The sequence below is a fragment of the Cuculus canorus genome, chromosome 1 (assembly GCF_017976375.1).
Source record: "Cuculus canorus isolate bCucCan1 chromosome 1, bCucCan1.pri, whole genome shotgun sequence".
NCBI lineage: Eukaryota > Metazoa > Chordata > Aves > Cuculiformes > Cuculidae > Cuculus > Cuculus canorus.
In genome coordinates this window covers 187,276,448-187,295,038 of record NC_071401.1, presented here as the reverse complement: position 1 = coordinate 187,295,038, position 18,591 = coordinate 187,276,448, and the positions used below count along the sequence as shown (strand labels likewise).

The 18,591-nt window shown below is 37.7% G+C and overlaps 1 protein-coding gene across 5 annotated transcripts in view; it reads right to left on the bottom strand.

The window, feature by feature from the left end:
- The window catches only part of IL17REL (interleukin 17 receptor E like), a 62,871-nt gene that overhangs the window by 29,045 nt on the left and 15,235 nt on the right, over positions 1 to 18,591 (bottom strand). For all 5 annotated transcript variants that reach the window (XM_054056899.1, XM_054056895.1, XM_054056898.1 and 2 more), the window contains 3 exons: positions 7,022 to 7,049; positions 2,150 to 2,299; positions 1,281 to 1,390 (listed from right to left, as the gene is read on the bottom strand). In XM_054056899.1, coding sequence (XP_053912874.1) covers positions 1,281 to 1,390; positions 2,150 to 2,234 — 195 coding nt within the window. In that variant the 5' untranslated portion in view covers positions 2,235 to 2,299; positions 7,022 to 7,049. The remainder of the gene's footprint in view (positions 1 to 1,280; positions 1,391 to 2,149; positions 2,300 to 7,021; positions 7,050 to 18,591) is intronic.

Genomic DNA, 18,591 nt, shown 5'->3' with positions numbered 1-18,591 from the left:
AGAAAAACGTCTGTTTAAACATTTAATGGCTACTTCAGCAAATTTATTAATTCCAGTAACAGCTTATGAGAGAGAAAGTAATTTAGGAGACAAAAATTGAGGTCATTCCCCTACTGATAATAGTAGCCATTAAATTCCTTATAGGTTTTCATGTTGAATATACTCCTATTTGGTTTGAGGCATTTGTAGGGTAAAAGACACCCTATGTCAGCATTCTAGCCACTGAACTGAAACAAAGAAAATTTCATTAAATATGTTTGTTGAGTCTTGGCTTCCTCTGAAAGCTACCAATTGTTCATTGCTGGCCTTGCTTTCCCTACAGGGATGTTTGAGGATCAAATCATACAGAGCATAAACTGCAATTGCAGTTTGGAAGGACTTTGTTTCACATGTGCAATCAATATAGTTATTTACAAAGCACATGAAGTAACACATTTTGTATGGGATTAATAACAGTTATCCACCAGTAATTGAAAGCAAAAATTCATCTCTTTTAAACAGTTGGTCAAGGATTGTGGTGGTGTTTTTTTTCCCAGCTGCAAATTTTAATAACAAATACTTTGGGGTTTAATTTAGTAAAAAATTGTACTCTGCTGCTGCAATTCTTACCATGAGTTTAGGACAGATGTCCATAAGTGCTTAGGCACTTGGCTGTCTTCTAGATGTGTAAATCCCATTGACATAGTTGCATTTAAATAAATCATATGTATGCACTTAAAATCCCCGTAGCATTGTGTTCCCAAGCAGTTGTAGTTACAAAAGCTTCCCCATACTTCGGTGGCTACAAAAAGAAAGCTAGCAAGGTTGATATGAAAATTAGGCTTTGAAGGGGCAGCTCCTGTTGCAAAAGGTGTGGGAAAAGTATGAAAATAGTGGAGAATTGAATGTACAGGTTATAAAGGGATGTTTTGTTCATAGAATTAAAGAATGGTTTGGATTGAAAGGGACCTTAAACATCATCTCATTCCAACTTCATGAGCAGGGTCAGCTTCCACCAGATCATGTTGCTCAAAGCCTCATCCAACCTGGCCTTGAACACTTCCAGTGATTGGGCTTCCATAACTTCTTTGGGAAACCTGTTCCAATGCCTCACCACCCTCACAGTAAAAAATCGTTATGGAATTTCATTTGACAATGCTGAAGCACGCATTTCATTGCAATTTTCCACAAAGTCAATAAGAGAAGAAAATAAGAAAGATACAAAATAGATTTTTTCCAAAGTATAAACATTTTATACATAAACATTTAAATGAAAAACAACTCAAGGAAAAAGAATCTACCTTCTTTCCATTAAGCATCTTGCTTTTTTTCCTAGCAAATCTCACATTTGTGCACTGAGATTGCTGTGTGTCCAGTGAAAGAGAACATATTTCCAGCCCACGTATATTTTCTGAAATGAGTTAGGAATAGATTTTAAAAATACAATTTAAGCATCTTTAAGAAAAACAAAATGTAAATTAAAATATACTGTAGCATAATTTTTCCTTTTAAGTGAAAGGCACATGTATTTTATCTCTATTAAAAAAAAAAGGGCATTATATATAATGCACTTAGCGGCTGGAGCAAGGATTTAATACCAACAGCTATAAATGAAAGCTTTAGTCATGAAAATTCCTGTGCAAATTTAAGAAATAATTTAAAAAATAAACCTATTAACTCTGAGTGAAGCACACTAGGAAATATCTAAATCATAACATGCTAAGCACATGGCAGGATGTTAATAAAAATAAACTATGCCCAAGAAGTTTGAGTGTTTTCATTTTATTTTAGTGCAGAAATGCACCTTCAGACACATAAACATACTCCTGTTGGGGCAGACATTCATGTCTAAGTTACCAGGGCAAACAGAATGTTTGTGTGTGTGCCTGCAGGCACGCGTGTCAAAGCAAGAAAGGAAAGGAAGCAGTATGCTTGGGGCACTCGTAGAGGACAAGTGTATTATGTTGGAAGCTAAAATTCAGTTCTCTTGAATTCGTTATCACATTTCTCATTCTATAGATGAGGGCAAGGGCTTTATCATCTTTTGTAGTAAAAAGATTTCACAAGAACTCTTTCTGATATAATTACATGCAATATAGAACAAAATATAGCTGAACAGCTCTAAACAAAAAGCAAACAGAAATGATTCAGTAGCAAATCTACTTCCTACCATCCAGACTCAAAGTTCCTTTAATGTTCAAATATAGAGAGCATGGACTTCCTTGGATACACTTCATCACTGTTGATATTTTCATGCTTTTCAGTACCGTAGAAGATAAAGTTGCAGGAGCATCATGGCAGAAGCTGTTAAATATACTACCTGAAAATGCAAATACAAAGACAGAGACACCTCATTGCACACAGGATATTTGAGGGGGGAGAAGAAAGCCTTAAAGGTGAAGCTCCAGCTCTACTGAAATCAGCAGGGAAGTCACCATTGATTTCAACAAAGCCAGTACTTTACCTAAGACTTTCAAGTAACTGACGTAGCTATTTGGCTTCAGTTGCAGTCCAGAGGGGTTGGAAAGAACTACATTACTGGTGGGGCTTGATAATAAATTTCCTGGCTTAGGGCAATATTAACCCACAGGAGGAAGGAATCACACTTCTAACAGTTAAGGCTAGCAAAGCACACCTAAACCAACAGGAGTATTAAGTAAGATCTGCTAGATTATGGCTAGAATAATAGTTTATTTAGATTTTTTTTTTTCAAAAACATTACCTGTATATTGTAAGAAATCTCATAGGTAGCATTTTGGTTTTAAGACTGCTGCTGGTCTCAACTGCTGCGAAAATACCATTTTCACACAAGAGGGCACCATTGCATTCCTAGTCCTGGAAAAAATCCCTCACACCTGCAGAATTTCTTCTCCTTTAGACCAGAACAGCCAGAGTAGAATAAATACTATCCAAGCCTTCTTCAAAGTACAAACAGTAGGCACAGAAAACAACTACTATGTCTCATCTTATTTTCCTCTGCAAATTTAGTTATCCCAAAGCTTTAGGATATGAATTTGTACAGCAGAGTCCTGTAGGCTAATGTGAAAGAAGAAAACAGTCTTAAGGCCCAAATCTCATCAGTTAGCTGTACTTCATCTCTTTCTGTTTCTCAGACTGCCCTGCAGATAAATCATTTCATAGAATCATAGAATCATAGAATCATAGAATCATAGAATCAGTAGGTTGGAAATGACCCACTGGATGATCGATTCCAACCATTCCTAACACTCCCTAAACAATGCCCCTCAGCACCTCATCCACCCTTCCCTTAAACACCTCCAGGGAAGGCAACTCAACCACCTTCCTGGGCAGCCTGTTCCAGTGCCCAATGATCCTTTCTGTGAAAAATTTTTTCCTGATGTCCAGCGTGAACCTCCCCTGGTGGAGCTTCAGGCCATTTCCTCTTGTCCTGTCCCCTGTCACTTGGGAGAAGAGGCCAGCTCCCTCCTCTCCACAACCTCCTTTCAGGTAGTTGTAGAGAGCAATAAGGTCTCCCCTCAGCCTCCTCTTCTCCAGGCTAAACAACCCCAGCTCTCTCAGCCACTCCTCATAAGACTTGTTCTCCAGCCCCTTCACCAACTTCGTTACTCTTCTCTGGACACGCTCCAGAGCCTCAACATCCTTCTTGTGGTGAGGGGCCCAGAACTGAACACAGTACTCAAGGTGCGGTCTCATCAGTACAGAGGGAGAATAACCTCCCTGGACCTGCTGGTCACACCGTTTCTGTTACAAGACAAGATGCCACTGGCCTTCTTGGCCACCTGGGCATGCACACATATGTATACACACACATTGTTAAAGCTGACAGTTCTTCACAAAGTATTCTCTTTGGGTGAATTTGGCCATTTTATTTGACCCTATATTATTATTAGGAGAGACTGAAACAACTTTATTGAATTCAGTCCTTGGTTATTACTGCCTGAGGTATGCTATTATCAGATGTCACAGGCTTGAGACTGTCTCAGGAGAAACCTGAGTCATACTTGGGTGCATTACTGTCATTGGATCAGGATTAGGCAGATGCACAAACACAGTCTGTGCATAAGCAGGGATCCTATCTCCCTTGATTTCAGTTTCCACTTTCAAGCTGAGAACAAATAAGCAATACGCTGGATAAAATCAAATTATTTTCTTCTATTTTGGATTTTTTTCCCATTAATTTTATGATACATTTTAAGAATTGCAAAAGATGCTGCAGAACTCATTAAAAACTATTTAAATGGATATCATGCATGATCAAAATAAATATGTAATACTAGGAAAAGCTGACAGACAATAATTTTCATTTTATTAATCATCACAGTATGAGACTTATTTCTGACTAATTCTTCAGTAAACTGTTACGTATTATCTTTTAACCCCCCACCTTAGATAGTTTCCTTTGGAATACACACCTTTTTCCCTTTCTCACGAGAAGTTTGATCTACATTCCGGAAGATGTAAAGATACATCTTGATACACAAACCATCTGCTGGGTAGATCTTGCCTAGATTTTATGTTTATGAATTATAACTGTAATTAGCCCTACATGAGAGAGAGATTGTTGCTGTAATAAAAGATTCCTTAATTATGGACACATACAAGCCCTGGAATAAAGAGGCCAAGGCATGGAGACACTTCCCTTGTGCTTTTGCCATCAGCTTAACCACAGCGGATTATTTTCTTATCTGATGATGCAGCAATCAACCCTGAATTGTCATGACAAGAAAACACACCTTATGTATACTTAGATAATAGAAGCCAGAGCTGAGCAATGAATAAGCAATAGAAATTATTAGGTGGATAATTTGAAGCCCCAGGCAAGAAGATTAAACTGGAGAAAAGCAAAAAAAAAAGTCAGAGAAAACCTATTAATAACAGGCACAGGCCAACACTCAAAGGAAAATCTTAACTGGGTTTTTTGTATAATATTTCTTCTCTACAAGAACTGTAAAAATCCGAACTACTTAGTCCTAAATCTATGAGCATTTTTAAACCATACTAAAATTGCTTCAGTGGAGCATCATTCCATGAGTATAAATTACAGTTGCATTTCAAACCTATTTGCATATGATTTACCACAGTATCTGCTGCATCTGTGCATCAGGATGATTCAACAAACTCCATAAGCAAACTAGATATGCTCTCCTAAGATAACTACTTAGTGCACTTCAGTTAATAAATAGCAAAATTCACTCCTCGGAAGTACTTACACTAATTATGAAATTGATTAAATTTCAGACTGAGAGCTTCTCTTTCACAATAGATATCAATGCACAGTAAATTAGAAAAGTTTCACAGCTGTGCATTCAAAATTATTTCAGCCTTTGAAGGATAAAGGACAAGATGCTAATATACCAGGCCAAAAACATTTTCTGAGAATTTAAGACTTTTAAAAAATCATTTATATATATATTGATATCATTGTCTAGGTATATTACAGTGAATTTGAACTATTACAGTAGCCTTTAAGTACCACCTAATAGTCTAGAAGAGCAGAAGGGAGAAGGCAGAGTCAAAGTTGTGTTGCCAAATACTGCTGAGCTGATAGCTGCAAATTCTAGGAAACAGTGTCATCTTTTTGTTGCAAACAAAATACTGCAAAGGTGCCCTATGATACAGTTGAGGTCTTTTAAGGTAATTTTACCTCAAATAATAAAAAGAATGACTATAGTCATAGGAAGTGTGGAAATGATACACCCACTGTTGCACAAGTGAATTAGGATGAAGACAAAAAATATGTGTTTTCATATAAAGCTGAGTCATCCTAGGTTACTTGTATTAAAGAGAGCTGATAAAGTCATTTTCAGGCAGCACTGAAAATCTACAACCAGCTCTGCTTTGTGCGTATCATCTTGAAAGATAAGGATCTTTAGTTTACAAACTCCTCAGTGCCCAATGTCTATATCCAGCTAAGAACTAAACATCTAGTTTAAGATTATGTACATCATCCAAGTACCTCTGGCATTCAACAGAGAGGGAGAAACCCTCTTTTCTCCTTCCCAGTACATAATTCATCTTGTCTTCCTAAGATGGGTGGAACGAATCACCACCTCACGGTAACTAGTGAGTTTCCACTATCTAGATCTGCATTTGTGTAATACCCAGCACAAATTTTAACCAACAGTATTGCAGGCATCCTCTCCTTTCAGATCTGGGTTGAAGGATTTGGTTTCCTCATTCTGTGCTGCCTGAGGGCATGAAGGCATGCTTCAGCTAGGCAGAATAGAGGTTAATGCCTCTGTTTCTCTCCTCTTCTACCTTTTCTTCCACACGGTTCATGCAATTAGCAGCTCAGCTGCCTAATCTTAAAAAGATTTATTCACAGTCCTTGAACCAGCCACCAATGGTTCCCTCTGCTCAGCAGTAGAAGCCTAGAGACTCTTTCACATGGGAATTTTAACTGCATCCCTTCCACTGCCATGTTCTTTCCCTCCACCTCAACAAATGTCCCATAAACGCCATGCTTTCAGAGTAAGACTCATGACAGCTGATGTTTGGCTCATGTCCCGTGCCATAGTATCCGAGTCTCAAATGTCTGTGGCTCAGCACTGCAGCTTTTCCCCCGTCTGTGGACTCTGCCACATGGATCCAGGAAAGGCACTGTGGAGAAGCAGTGCTCAGAGCTGGGCCTCCCACTAGGAATGTCCTCTCAGAAGGGACTGCCTGCAAGACAGTTGCTTCGTACATCCCTATCGAGTGACTGTGCACTGAAGGAGTGATCAACGGAAGCTTCAGAGTTCAGGTAACAAAAGCGCCTGTACTATTACTGTAGGCAATAATAATAAGTAAAAGTAATAAAAACATGTGACACAACTAAGCAAATTTCCCAGTGATCATCTGTGGTAAGGAAAATTATGAAGCAACAATGCACAGTCATTATTAACCTGTTATCTATCAGAACCTACCAATTTCCAATGTTTTGTACAAGGAAATTGGTGCTAAATACCCTGTCAAATGACACTGGTGTGATGTCACCAGGAAAGTGGATTTACTATCTGCAATAAATTATCTTTATCTTCCAAAAACAAATGTAGTAAAAATGTGAATGACATATACTCACTGGAAGGCTTGCTTTTACAATTAATCCCCTGCAAACAGAAACAAAAATATTATAAAAGCTGAGGTAACAATAAAAAAAATTGCTTAGTCATTGTACACAAATATAAGCATACCTTAAACAATTAAACGTATTCATAATCCACAACAGAAATAAAAATAATTTTCATTATTAAAAAAGATCTTCAAATACAATGAAAATGTACACCTACTGCATATGACAGCCTGATACATACAGAGGCACATGATCAGCATTATCCTTATTTCTACTGAGACATGATTGTTATGACAAGTATATCAGTTTCATCAAATACAGACATCATTTTATCAGATACTGCCATTCACACTGACCAGTAGCTTATTTATTGTCAAACTTTATAATAGACAGCTTCATACCAGGGCAAAGGAACCAAACAATTTTTTAATGGGAGATATTTAGGACAGTATTGAATATTGTATGATTTTTAAAAGATCATACTAGACCAATGGAAGGAGTTATTACTATAATTGCAAATGAAATTTAGAAATAAGACTCACCTTTTTATTTCTGAGAACTGTTTCAGGATCCTGAAAATGAAATTACTCAGGCTCCTTATTTACCATGTTCATGTGGCAAAGTGATTTTGTAAGAGGTAAAGTGAACCTGACATTGAGATTTTAACAAGTTTCCAACTGTCTTTCATACAGACTACACCCATTTTCCCAGTGAAAAAAACACTTAACAACACACTAAAATTCTGTAGAATATAAAAATAACAAACCTTAATTCTATGCATGACATTCTAAAGAAAGGCTATTGCTTAGCCAGCAAATATTGTTTTCTGCTGTTCTGGCATCCTAGTTTCTGGCACAGCACTTATATCCATAATCCTTTGTATACACCATGTATGTTCCCTTCTGCTTCCCTTTAAAATCAATGTCTCATTCGCAGAGACACTTTTGTCGCACCCACAAAAGGGGTGTGCACCAGCTTGTCGCTTCTGCTCTCGAACTAGCAGCTCTTCAGTCCTTTTAAAACATTTTACAACCTCGTCAATAAGTCAAAAACTTGAGTTTTAGAGCCAGCGAAATTCTCTCAGGACATTTGGAAGTTTTTGGGTTGTAGACAAACACAGAGGCTGGAGCCTGGATAAGCATCAGCACTTTATAAAATAACGATAACTTGGTCTACCATGAGGAAGACCTTCTTTTCATCCACAGGTAATTCTGTTCCCCTAGTAAACACAGCAGTACAGTAAAATCGTAGTATTGCTGCAGGTGAGAAATGACAGCATGTTATCTACCCTGTGGCAGCTGCCAAAATACCAGAGAAGTGTGTTTTCATTCTAATTTTTAGCTAGATAAGCTTGTTTCTAAAGAAGCCCTTTAAAAAACCTGTCACTGGTATTGAAGCCATATTATTCCTCATTCCTTTGTCCTTCTGGCACTTTTATATTTACCAGTCACTTCTGGAGTTATGTTGTCATCCTTTACAATTGGCATTTTGTCACTTTGACTGATAAAAGTACAAATCCATAAAAGGTGGTAATTGTAAACACTTTATAATAAGACAGAGGTGGTCATATACTTTCTCAGACTATAAAATTTACTTGTGACATTGTTAAAGATATTACTTTGGCTGCTTCTACACAATTCTACATCAACACTCAACAAATCTAAAGGAAATCAAACTTCCTTATGTAACTGTTTTGTAACTGGGGTACTTCTATTTCAATGTTCTCGTAAATTCCTCAAATCCCCCTAAAGGACGGAAAAATGTTACTCATGTGACCTCATTTCTGTTGCAATGTGTTTACAGAAATAGTTGTCATTTATTAATTACTTCTGCGCCTCCCCAAATAAAAAGCTTCCTTGGTGGTTTGCTGATTCTCCCAATGCAAATTCACCAATAGAAAGGAGAAGACTATAGCTTTATGAATAATTCAGTGCAACACTAACCCAATAAAAGTGGAATATGCCAGCTCATAAAATACTCCACTGGAATTTCAAAGCCTTAATTTTTAACTATATCTAATCAAACCCTGCAGGAGTATGCAGGACAATTTGAATTCCATCTCTTTACTTGAGGTTCTCTATAGCCTTAGGGGGAGAATAGACAAATATACAAAAGGACTGCAAAAAATTGAGTGAGTGAGTGAGTGAGTGAGTTAGGAATATAGCTTTCTTGGTAGAAAACCCAACTGTTAGATCAACTAATTGCTGAGCTACTGCTTACTGGAAAAAATCAATTTTTCACAAGGCTGATAATTTAGTAAATTACTTCCATACTTTACACTTCCCATTCTGCGGCGAATCTACTGAAAATATTTTTGTTACGTGACTAGAGAAAGTTCCCCACTGCCAGTCAAAATTTCTTAGAACACCATCTTTGAAGTATGTTCTGTCACCATTCCTTCTGGCTACAATCAAAACCGGTACAAAAATACATTAGGAAAAAATCAAGATCCCATTAAGATAAACAACAAAGATTTCACAAAATTCAGAGGATTCAGCCTTTTACTTAAGCAAAGCCAGCGCTTTCGTATCCCTCTTATGACACTTGAAAAATGCAAAGACTTTGTAAATAAATTGTCTTCCGTTACAAACATGAAAAAACTTCACCCACTTCTGTGGGGCTGTAGAACAATGCAGAAATGTTCCTATTCCTTCTGGTCTGCCCTTATTAAATCTTGTTTTTTACTGTTGCTCTGATAAATCCTACCATTTGAGCACTTTCCACTACCATCTTGCATTTATTTTCTCATCTTCTCCACGGGGAAAAAAAGAAACATATCCATCAGTGGATTTTTGTTCTGGTAAGGAGATGTTTTATCATTCTTAGACACTTGGTTTTGTTCTGAGTAAAGAGTTGTTGGGAAGGTTTACGAAAGTAATCAAAGACTTGCACAAATACTTAGCAGTTACAGCAAGCTCAGTTCCATGTTTTTAATAAGTATTTCTTTTTATTGTACAAAACCAAGGCCGGGAGAGGAGTAGGGGAACAGAGTGATATTTTCTTTTATAATCATTTTGCAAAATAGTCAAAAGAGACCATTTGACTCAAAGAAGAACTCAAATAAATCAACCAAGTTCCTCTCCCACTTTCTATATCTTTTGTTTTCAGGAATTTTCAGTAATGAATGCAATAGAAAAACATAACACACCAAAACCAGAATGGAAATTTTCTTCCCCCTTCACAAATGCTACGTGTCTTTTATGCAAAAATAAGATCCTGATCATGATAGTACATTTTCACTCCTGTACAGAGAGCATCTTTGATTCATATCTGCTTTGGCAAAGAGCCTAAGCGAAATATACTTACACAATGCACAAACAGTTAGGGATTTTCCTGTTTCTCTAGGGTTTTCCCCATTTGTGGTATTACTCAACTGTAGCCAGAGGTTATCTGAGCAGACACCACCAACGTGCAGCATTCTGAATAGAAGGTGTGGTGCCAACTTTTTAACTAGCGCAGCAACTTCACGTCAGTCTAAGTCTACAGTAACATCACATTGTTATGTTTAAAGACTGTATAGAAGAAAGTGAGATCAGCAGAGGAAGACTTGGATTTGGGAGCACAAAGAGTATTTTCATGAATTAAAATTACCAGAGAAAAGAAACAAAGATTAGACTTGCTTCCCATTTCCTCTCATATCTCCAGGCACTGGATCAAGTGCAGAAGTGTGGAAATTCTTCCCTGACTGTTTTGTCATGCAGGAAAGAGTCTGAAAGGCAAAATTCTTTATTCATAGAAGAATTGGTGTCAGCTCTTCTACAATTCCATAAGGAACAGTAACATGCCTGAAAATGCCTTAAAATGTGTTTCTTAATTGGGACTAGGTTGTCAGACACTTAACTTCCATTCATTAAGTTGCCTACATTGAAGTCAGTGAACATACAGTGAACAGTGTTTCCCTCTTTTGAGGGATCCTCAGAGGCAAAGCTGTTCCCTACATTCCTGCTTTAGGTTCAGCAGACAGAAATGGCAGAGAATAAGGAACATGACCATCTCCTGATGTTTTCCTCTGTTCCAGTAATTTCTGTTCTTTGACCACTATTAAAAGAAAATATGGGGCTGTAAACAGTCTTACCACACAGGAAAGGTGGTGTCTTAATGTGGTGTGGTCTTGCTACAGCGACATGCAAAATGTAGTGAAAAGGCTGATAAAGATGATCATAGAATCATAGAATCACCAGGTTGGAAAGGACCCACTGGATCATCAAGTCCCACCATAATGATGAGTCTAATCATGTTCGTTTTGACTTCCAGTTCAGAGGGGATGCACTGCATAAATCAATCTTATTCTGAAACAATTAGAAAGGATCTCCTGGATGCTGGGCCTAGTCCCCTGATAACCACATTATCTAATCCTTTTCAAAAACTGGTGAAGCTTCATTTTAAAATCAGTCAGGCTCTCACGTGCACTGTTCCAATACCTAAGGCTATTCCAGAAGCTCTGTTCTCTGACAGCACTAAATCTTTTCATTTCCAATGCAAACACAATGTTATCTTGTATTGATTTCTGATTGTGCCCATTGTCTTTCCACTTAAATAGATGCTTTCTACCCTAGAATTTACTTTCCATTTATCTACAGTCAGTAGATAAAACCCATTCTCAGCTTTTTACAAGACTATAATAGCCAAGCTCTTTTTTTCCTCTCTGATAGAACAAGCTTTCCTTCTTATCATCACCAGTCTCAGCAGCTATTTCTACTGTAATGTATCTTTCCAAATTCAGTGACTGAAACCACACATAGTTTTGAGTACAATTTCACACTAGGATATATTTGCTGCCTTGTAAAGTGGTCTCAATTCTCTGTCTCAATTGGGAGCACCACAACCATGTGAAATTAGTTGTTATATTCCAATACTGAGAGGGAGATACTTACCCCTTTCCATGTAGGCAATCCACCAGCAGACTTCTTTTATCCATCTGCTCACCCTCTTCAATGGAGGGAAGAGCCTACAGATGCCTGGCCATGAGTCATAAGTGATTTCTCACGGCCTCTAGTGGAAAACATGACAATGCTAATGTGGTCTCAGTCATCTCTATAAAGAAAAAGGTCTTTGAGCAGTGAACAGCCACAGTCAAAGTGCTATGGATCTACACAATTTATGAACTTTGGATCAAAACAGAGAGGATTCAGAGCTGTATTATAAGCTCCTCAGACAATCAACAAAATATTGTAATTTCTTTCATACAGGCATTCAGCCCCAGAAACTTTCTAGGGAGAACTTCACAAATGGAAGAAACTGAGTATTCTTTAGCTTTTTCAAGAGCTACTTTCATAGGCAAAGGAGATATAATGGCTTTGTACTTTACATGTCCTTGATGCTAGTGGGAACTCGGAACCTCACAGGACTTCTGTCATTCTGTTCTTATAAAACTCATCCCTGTATTTATCTTACCAAATGTAAGGAAACAGACTTCTTTACAGCAAGAGAGAGCACAGAGATAATATAGTGATTCCTGTCTCACTAAAAAAAAGTCTTCGCTGTATCAAGGTCAAGTAATTATACAAAAAAAGCATGTTATTGGAAACAGGTGAAAAAGGAAAAAACAGGCCTACAGAATACATTTGGCAATTGAATAAAATTGCAGTTATATTTACTGAGAACAAGAGGAATTATAATGATTAATACACATAATATGAAAACTTAGAACTGTTAAAAATTTGTAGTATTGCTGATAGTGTCCCTGAAAGACCTTTTCTCAAAAGGAGCATCTGTATTTGTTTGACATTATGTGTAACTACTTTCACTGCCAACGTAAAACTATCTTACCAATGATCCCTTTTAATTTTTGGCAAACCACAAGGCTGTTTTTCAACTTTTACTGTCAATGTGGTAATCAGATACATGTGAACAGTATGCATTGGGATCAGCTAAGCAATCATAGAAGGAAACATCTGGACTGTTATCCATGCAAAAAAGAATTAGGCACCTGAATTTACAGCAAAGCATTATGTTGGACTACTTTGAACTACTGTTTCTACAAGACAGCCTGGATGTTGCTGGACTTTTTTTTACAGAACACAAAAAAAAAAAAACCATCTGCGTCATGCCTATGCATTATCCAGGTCCAAGATTCTGTGTGTGTTGTCCAAGAAGAACAAAAACGATCCTATCACATTAGTGCAGTGCTGAACCTGAGAGGCTAAGTACTAGCAAGAAGTGGGATATGAAGCTCAGGTTCGGTACACTGCTAATGCAGTCCTGCACATTTTGGATGCGAGATGCCTTGTGTCCCACAGAGCAAGGTAATGTCTGCCTGTGTTACTGTCATGTTGATTGCTCTCAACTAACAGTGAACTGAAAATGGACAAACCGAGAAGAGATTATTTGGTTTATTGAAGATTATTGGACAATCTCCAGTAAAGCTTCACAGTGGTCTAAAGCATAAGTACCAATTTGTTTCATGCACCATTTGCCACCTCACATGTATATGGAAATGTATGGACCCTGTCCTCCAAAACTTGCCTTTTGTCGCAAGGCGAAACAATTTTATCGGTATTTCAGTAGTGCAGGAGCACATGACTAACACAAGACCCTCGGGCTGTTATACCATTCAAGTATAACAGTTCTCTGTCTTCAAGTTAGTATGTACTTACTCCTGCACTGTACAGATGCAGAGGAATCCTGTTCCCATATTTTAACTGGACTGTCCTGCATTTCAGCTGGATTGCATGTGACATATAACATCGAACTACTACTGTGGCTACCTGGCTGAATCCTTTTTAGTGAGAAGAACAAGTGAAAGAATTGGCAGCACAGTAACCATATTTGTCAGAACTCTTTGCAATGATATACATTTATCCTATAGGTGAATGTCAGTCAAAACAACATTGCTTTTAGGTCTCACAACTGGGAAGAATATTCACGCCTTGTATTATTTTTTTAAGGTAATTGTATGTAAAAATAATGCTGTGATACAAAAAAGGCCTACACAGAAACCTCTTGTTTTTAAATTTATTGGACCAAAGGGAGTCATGGCAGTCTGAAATAAAAGCTGCCTGTTCTATTGTATGCTTGAGCTCCAGGACTAGAGGCAGAATTTCTCCCAAGCAACAGTATGCCCTAACTTCTTTTTTTTTTCTAGAAATAAAATTTAAAAACCTAAATAAAACAAAAAATCATCAATCATTTTGATGTCATATTTCCTAAAATATTAATACAAGTTGTTAACAAAATAGAACTGCATACAATAGATTAAAATGCACTTTGTATGCCCAATTCTCAGCTGGTATAAATCAGCACCCTCCCACAGACAGAGTGTCAAAAATTTCAGACCACTCAGCTACTTGAAAGGACAAATAATCCACCAAATCAGCACTTCTAGTCTAACAATAAGACAGGGACATTCTAACACAGCATGGTTATTTCAATGAATGACTGGAAATCTCATATGGAAGATGATAAAATGGAATCAAAGAAATTTGAGGTGTAACATGCCTCTGGGTATTGCCAAGTCCAGGCTCTTGCTAGAATCAGTACTGTCACCAGCACCAGACCAGCCATTACTTTGGTCATTTCTTGAAAAACTGGAGGACACAGATTCCGTAAACTCTGCAGACACTCATGGATATCCCACGCTTTGAGGTTAGGATGGTATAACGGTCTCTGTAGCATAGAGGAGTCTATAACAAAAACTTGGTCGAGATCCCTCAGTAGCGTTTACAGACTCAGAGGTGACTGGAACCAGTGGGCAGTGAGATTGCCACAGAAAAGAAAAAAAAAAAAAAAAAAAGAAGGAAAAAAACCCAGTAAGCATTGAAGTGAAGATCATAATCTTCACTTCATAATCTTCAGAAGAGACTGTCCGGATAGAATTGCTCCTCCTGCTGCTGCTGCTGCTGGAGGCAGTGGTTATTTCCTTTGGAAATACTTAGTTTTCTTTTGGCCTGAAAATCTGTTTTCTGTTCCAGTTACTGTCTTCTCATACATCCTAACACTACTGTTCAGCAAAAGAGAGAAAGTATCGCAGGCTTGGCTTTCCAGTGCTCTAGCATACACAGCAAAGCCCTTACCGTCTTGCTTTAGACAACTACTCATTTTATTTGTGTTTAGAGTCAGTCTCAGGAACAGAACAGTGCTCTGCTGTACACTGTGACCTTTATAAACAATAAATGCCACCATGCTCACATTCACAAATTGTGGAGAACTATGGTTAAGTGAAACTCTTGATTTGAATGAAACTTTGACTCAGATTCAAGTGGGGGAAAGCTTTGCCTATACGGACTCAGCTTTCCCCATGAGAAAAGTGTAGCATCACGTCCAAGTAATGTAATTCTTCTATGCGGCTTTTGCATTACTGCTGGTAGTGAAATGACAGCACGGTTTGCAGTCATTTGCAAAATAAGATTGAGTCAGCCAAATCTAAAGGAGGATTTAGGTACCGGAAACACGATTTATGCAAACCGTGGCAATCTCAGCCAAATGCCATGATCCATAATACTCTATTAATTGCCATCTAACACTAGAGGCACCTAAGCTTATTAGGCACCTCCCTTTCTGGTCTGTAAGCTCCCTGGATGTATGTAGTTTGGTGTCTAGTTCATAACCAGAATGAAGCTGGAATTATATCTAACTCATGCTAAAGTTCTTTGGGACAACATGCATTCTCTTATCAAACACCCACCTCCTTCAGCATAGCAGATGACTAGAGAGGAGCTTTAACAGTAAGAGAGGTCACACCAACAAGGCTCAAGCCTAGCTATTTTCAAACTGCAAATATTAGAAGAGAAAAGCAGAATATGGGTATGTTCCAGCTTTTATACTGTTGCTTTCAAATCCTTACCTCAAGGGACAATCAGGTTCAACATCCTCCTTAACCTGAAGTTGTTCTAACTCTAAGCTGCCTGCTGTTGTGCTGCCCAGTAAATGAGAGGATTTCCCAGGCTTTCTCACAAAATAGTAATATTGTATAGAGAGGAAAGGAAAGAATGATGAACTGAGAGGACAGTCAAGATGCAATGTAATTTTTAAAGGTAAGCACTTTCAACATTTCAATGGGACATTGGTTTCCTACTTCAAATGCCATTTACATTTTATTTTAAGCAGTCATCAGAAAACAAAACAAAACACCTGAAAACTTAGGAAGAGTGGCTCTCAGTAGCTACTCTGAAGAGAGGACATCAAATTCTGGTTCATAACTCAGGTGCTTGGGCTTCAGAGAGTGGTGTTCAGACTAACACGGTGCTTAACTTCTTCCCTTGCCTAACTTGAGGCAGCACCATGCTGAGCATGCAGGCTTTCCATACTGTCCTGACGAATAACTAACGCTTTCTCATAATCTCCATTTACTCTGTATTTAGTAACCTTGAACCACAGGAAAAAAGCAGGGTCATAGAATGGGCGAATGTGATCAGATATTATCTTGAAATTTAGAGGGGGAAGGGGCTTAAAAACAAAAATGAACTTGCTAATCCCAACCCTGCCAGTATGGATCATAAAGTCATACTACAGTTTAGAACAATTAAGCACATTTGGTAATAATTTCTTACAACAGTCTCAAGACTTTGGAGGCCACATGTCAGGACTGAGACAATCTTCAAAGCCATGGAGAGAAATGCAGGACAATATTTCTGGTTTTGGTAGCTCCGATAAAAATGGTGGTTTTCCCTCTTGTCCTCAAAGAGAGAAAAATCTCAAACTCGGAACCACCTCTGATTATAACTCAGCCTGCTGAGAAATATTTGTAAATGTTGACTTTGGTTTCATTCTAGCCTTAGCTTGTTATGTCGTTGTGTAAGGATATAAGGCCATACAAATGATCCCTCAGGCCATGCTAGAAGCAGTGGCAGTCTCAGATGGCAATCCTAAGAGGCTGCTGCATTCCTTCCTGGTGCCACAGTATCAGTTCAGGAATTGCTTCTATTAAAGACCTAATTATAAAGATGCCTGACGAGCTCTAATAGTGCTTACTTGAGTTACAGAAAGACTCCAGCCACAGCAAAATAAGGAAAACCTTAGTACAAATGAAAAACTTTTTTTTTTTTTGCAGCTGTATACCTTAAAATTTTGGAGAGGGCATTATTTCCTAACTATTCATATTAGTATTACTATTATTATGGCATCTGAAAGTCTTAATCCTAGATCAGAAAACTTGCACTAGAATCCCTGCATATCTGCCTCTCCTATCAAGAGCAATAAAAGCCTAAAACACATTTCCCTAAAAGAGCTAGCAGTGTGAGTATGAGAAAAATTTAAAAATATTCAAAAATTGTCATGTAGTAAAGCCTTACTGAACATACCTGTACTGTGCATTCCAGCTGAGACATCTGCAGCTTGGGATAATTGATATAGAACCTAGTTATGAATAAATTTGGAAATACTAGGGAAGACTGAGTTATATAAAATGCAAAATAAAGAATAATTACTAAAAAGAGTCATTACTTTATTTACATTATTTCTCTTTTTACTGATAACTCACAATTTTATGGGGATTTGGGAGAGGGGAAGGTAGAGGAGAAAGAAAAATATAAAACAAAACCATGGAATAACCATATCGTTTGGCTTTATCTTGTGTATCTTCCACATCCTGTAGTGGCTAAAGTTAGCACAGTCCAATTAAAGAAGGCAGAGGTCCAAAAGAAGGGTTTCCAAAGAGTCAGGATTCCACCAAGTTTACAACAGCAGCATTGTTTCACTTCACTGTGTGATCACGCTGCTGTCCCTAGTGGCAGCAATAATTCCTGGGCGTGGCCTCAGCTCTAATAAGCCCATCAGTGTTCCGTACCTTCATATGTTGCTTCACCCTATGCCTCATTTTTAATGACAGCCTTTATTCACTGAAAACCACCTATGCCACACATTTGCCTAAGAAGCATATGTGGGGTTTTTTCCCTCTAAGTGGAAAATAGGCTACAGGAGCAGACTGCAGTGCAGATGTGACCATGCTCTAAAAATTTATCTATTATATCATATATAAACATAATATTTTTAAAATTAGGGGGGGAAAATTAAAATAACAGATACTACTGACCAAAACTAAGCATGATACTATAATGAGAACTGCAAAATTATGTTAAAAAAATAGGGAAAAATTATAGCACAAAGATATCAAAATTTGAAAAGTAATGGAGAAATCTGTCATTGCAGTCATGGACGGAAGAACAGAAGGTTAGGGAGATGAGGAAGTGGGAAAAAGATCAAGGAAGTTTGCATATGTAGGGATGAAGGGAAAACCAAAACTAGAGACAGTGAAATGTATTAACTGCAATAAATTCTATTTCCTCAAAGTTTTTCCAAGAAAAGACAATGAATGCACATCTAGTACTGTACAATGTTGTTTATATGATTCATACTTTCAGAAAATATGCAGGCAAGTAGAGGCAATTCCAGGACAATCAGTTTTCCTGAAACGATTGAAATATATACCACACAAAGCAACTAAGTTGAAACTTTTTTTTGCAAGAGAGACACATATAATCTGCAAAGTAAAACTAAAACTCTCTTCATTTTTGCACAGAAACTTCCTGAATGAGATTACATGTACCATATAGTTTTCATGCCGAGTCCAATATTTTGCATGCTGAAAGGGCAAAATATGCAATACAGCAAGACAGGCCTTTGGCTCTGTCAATGGTTCCAAA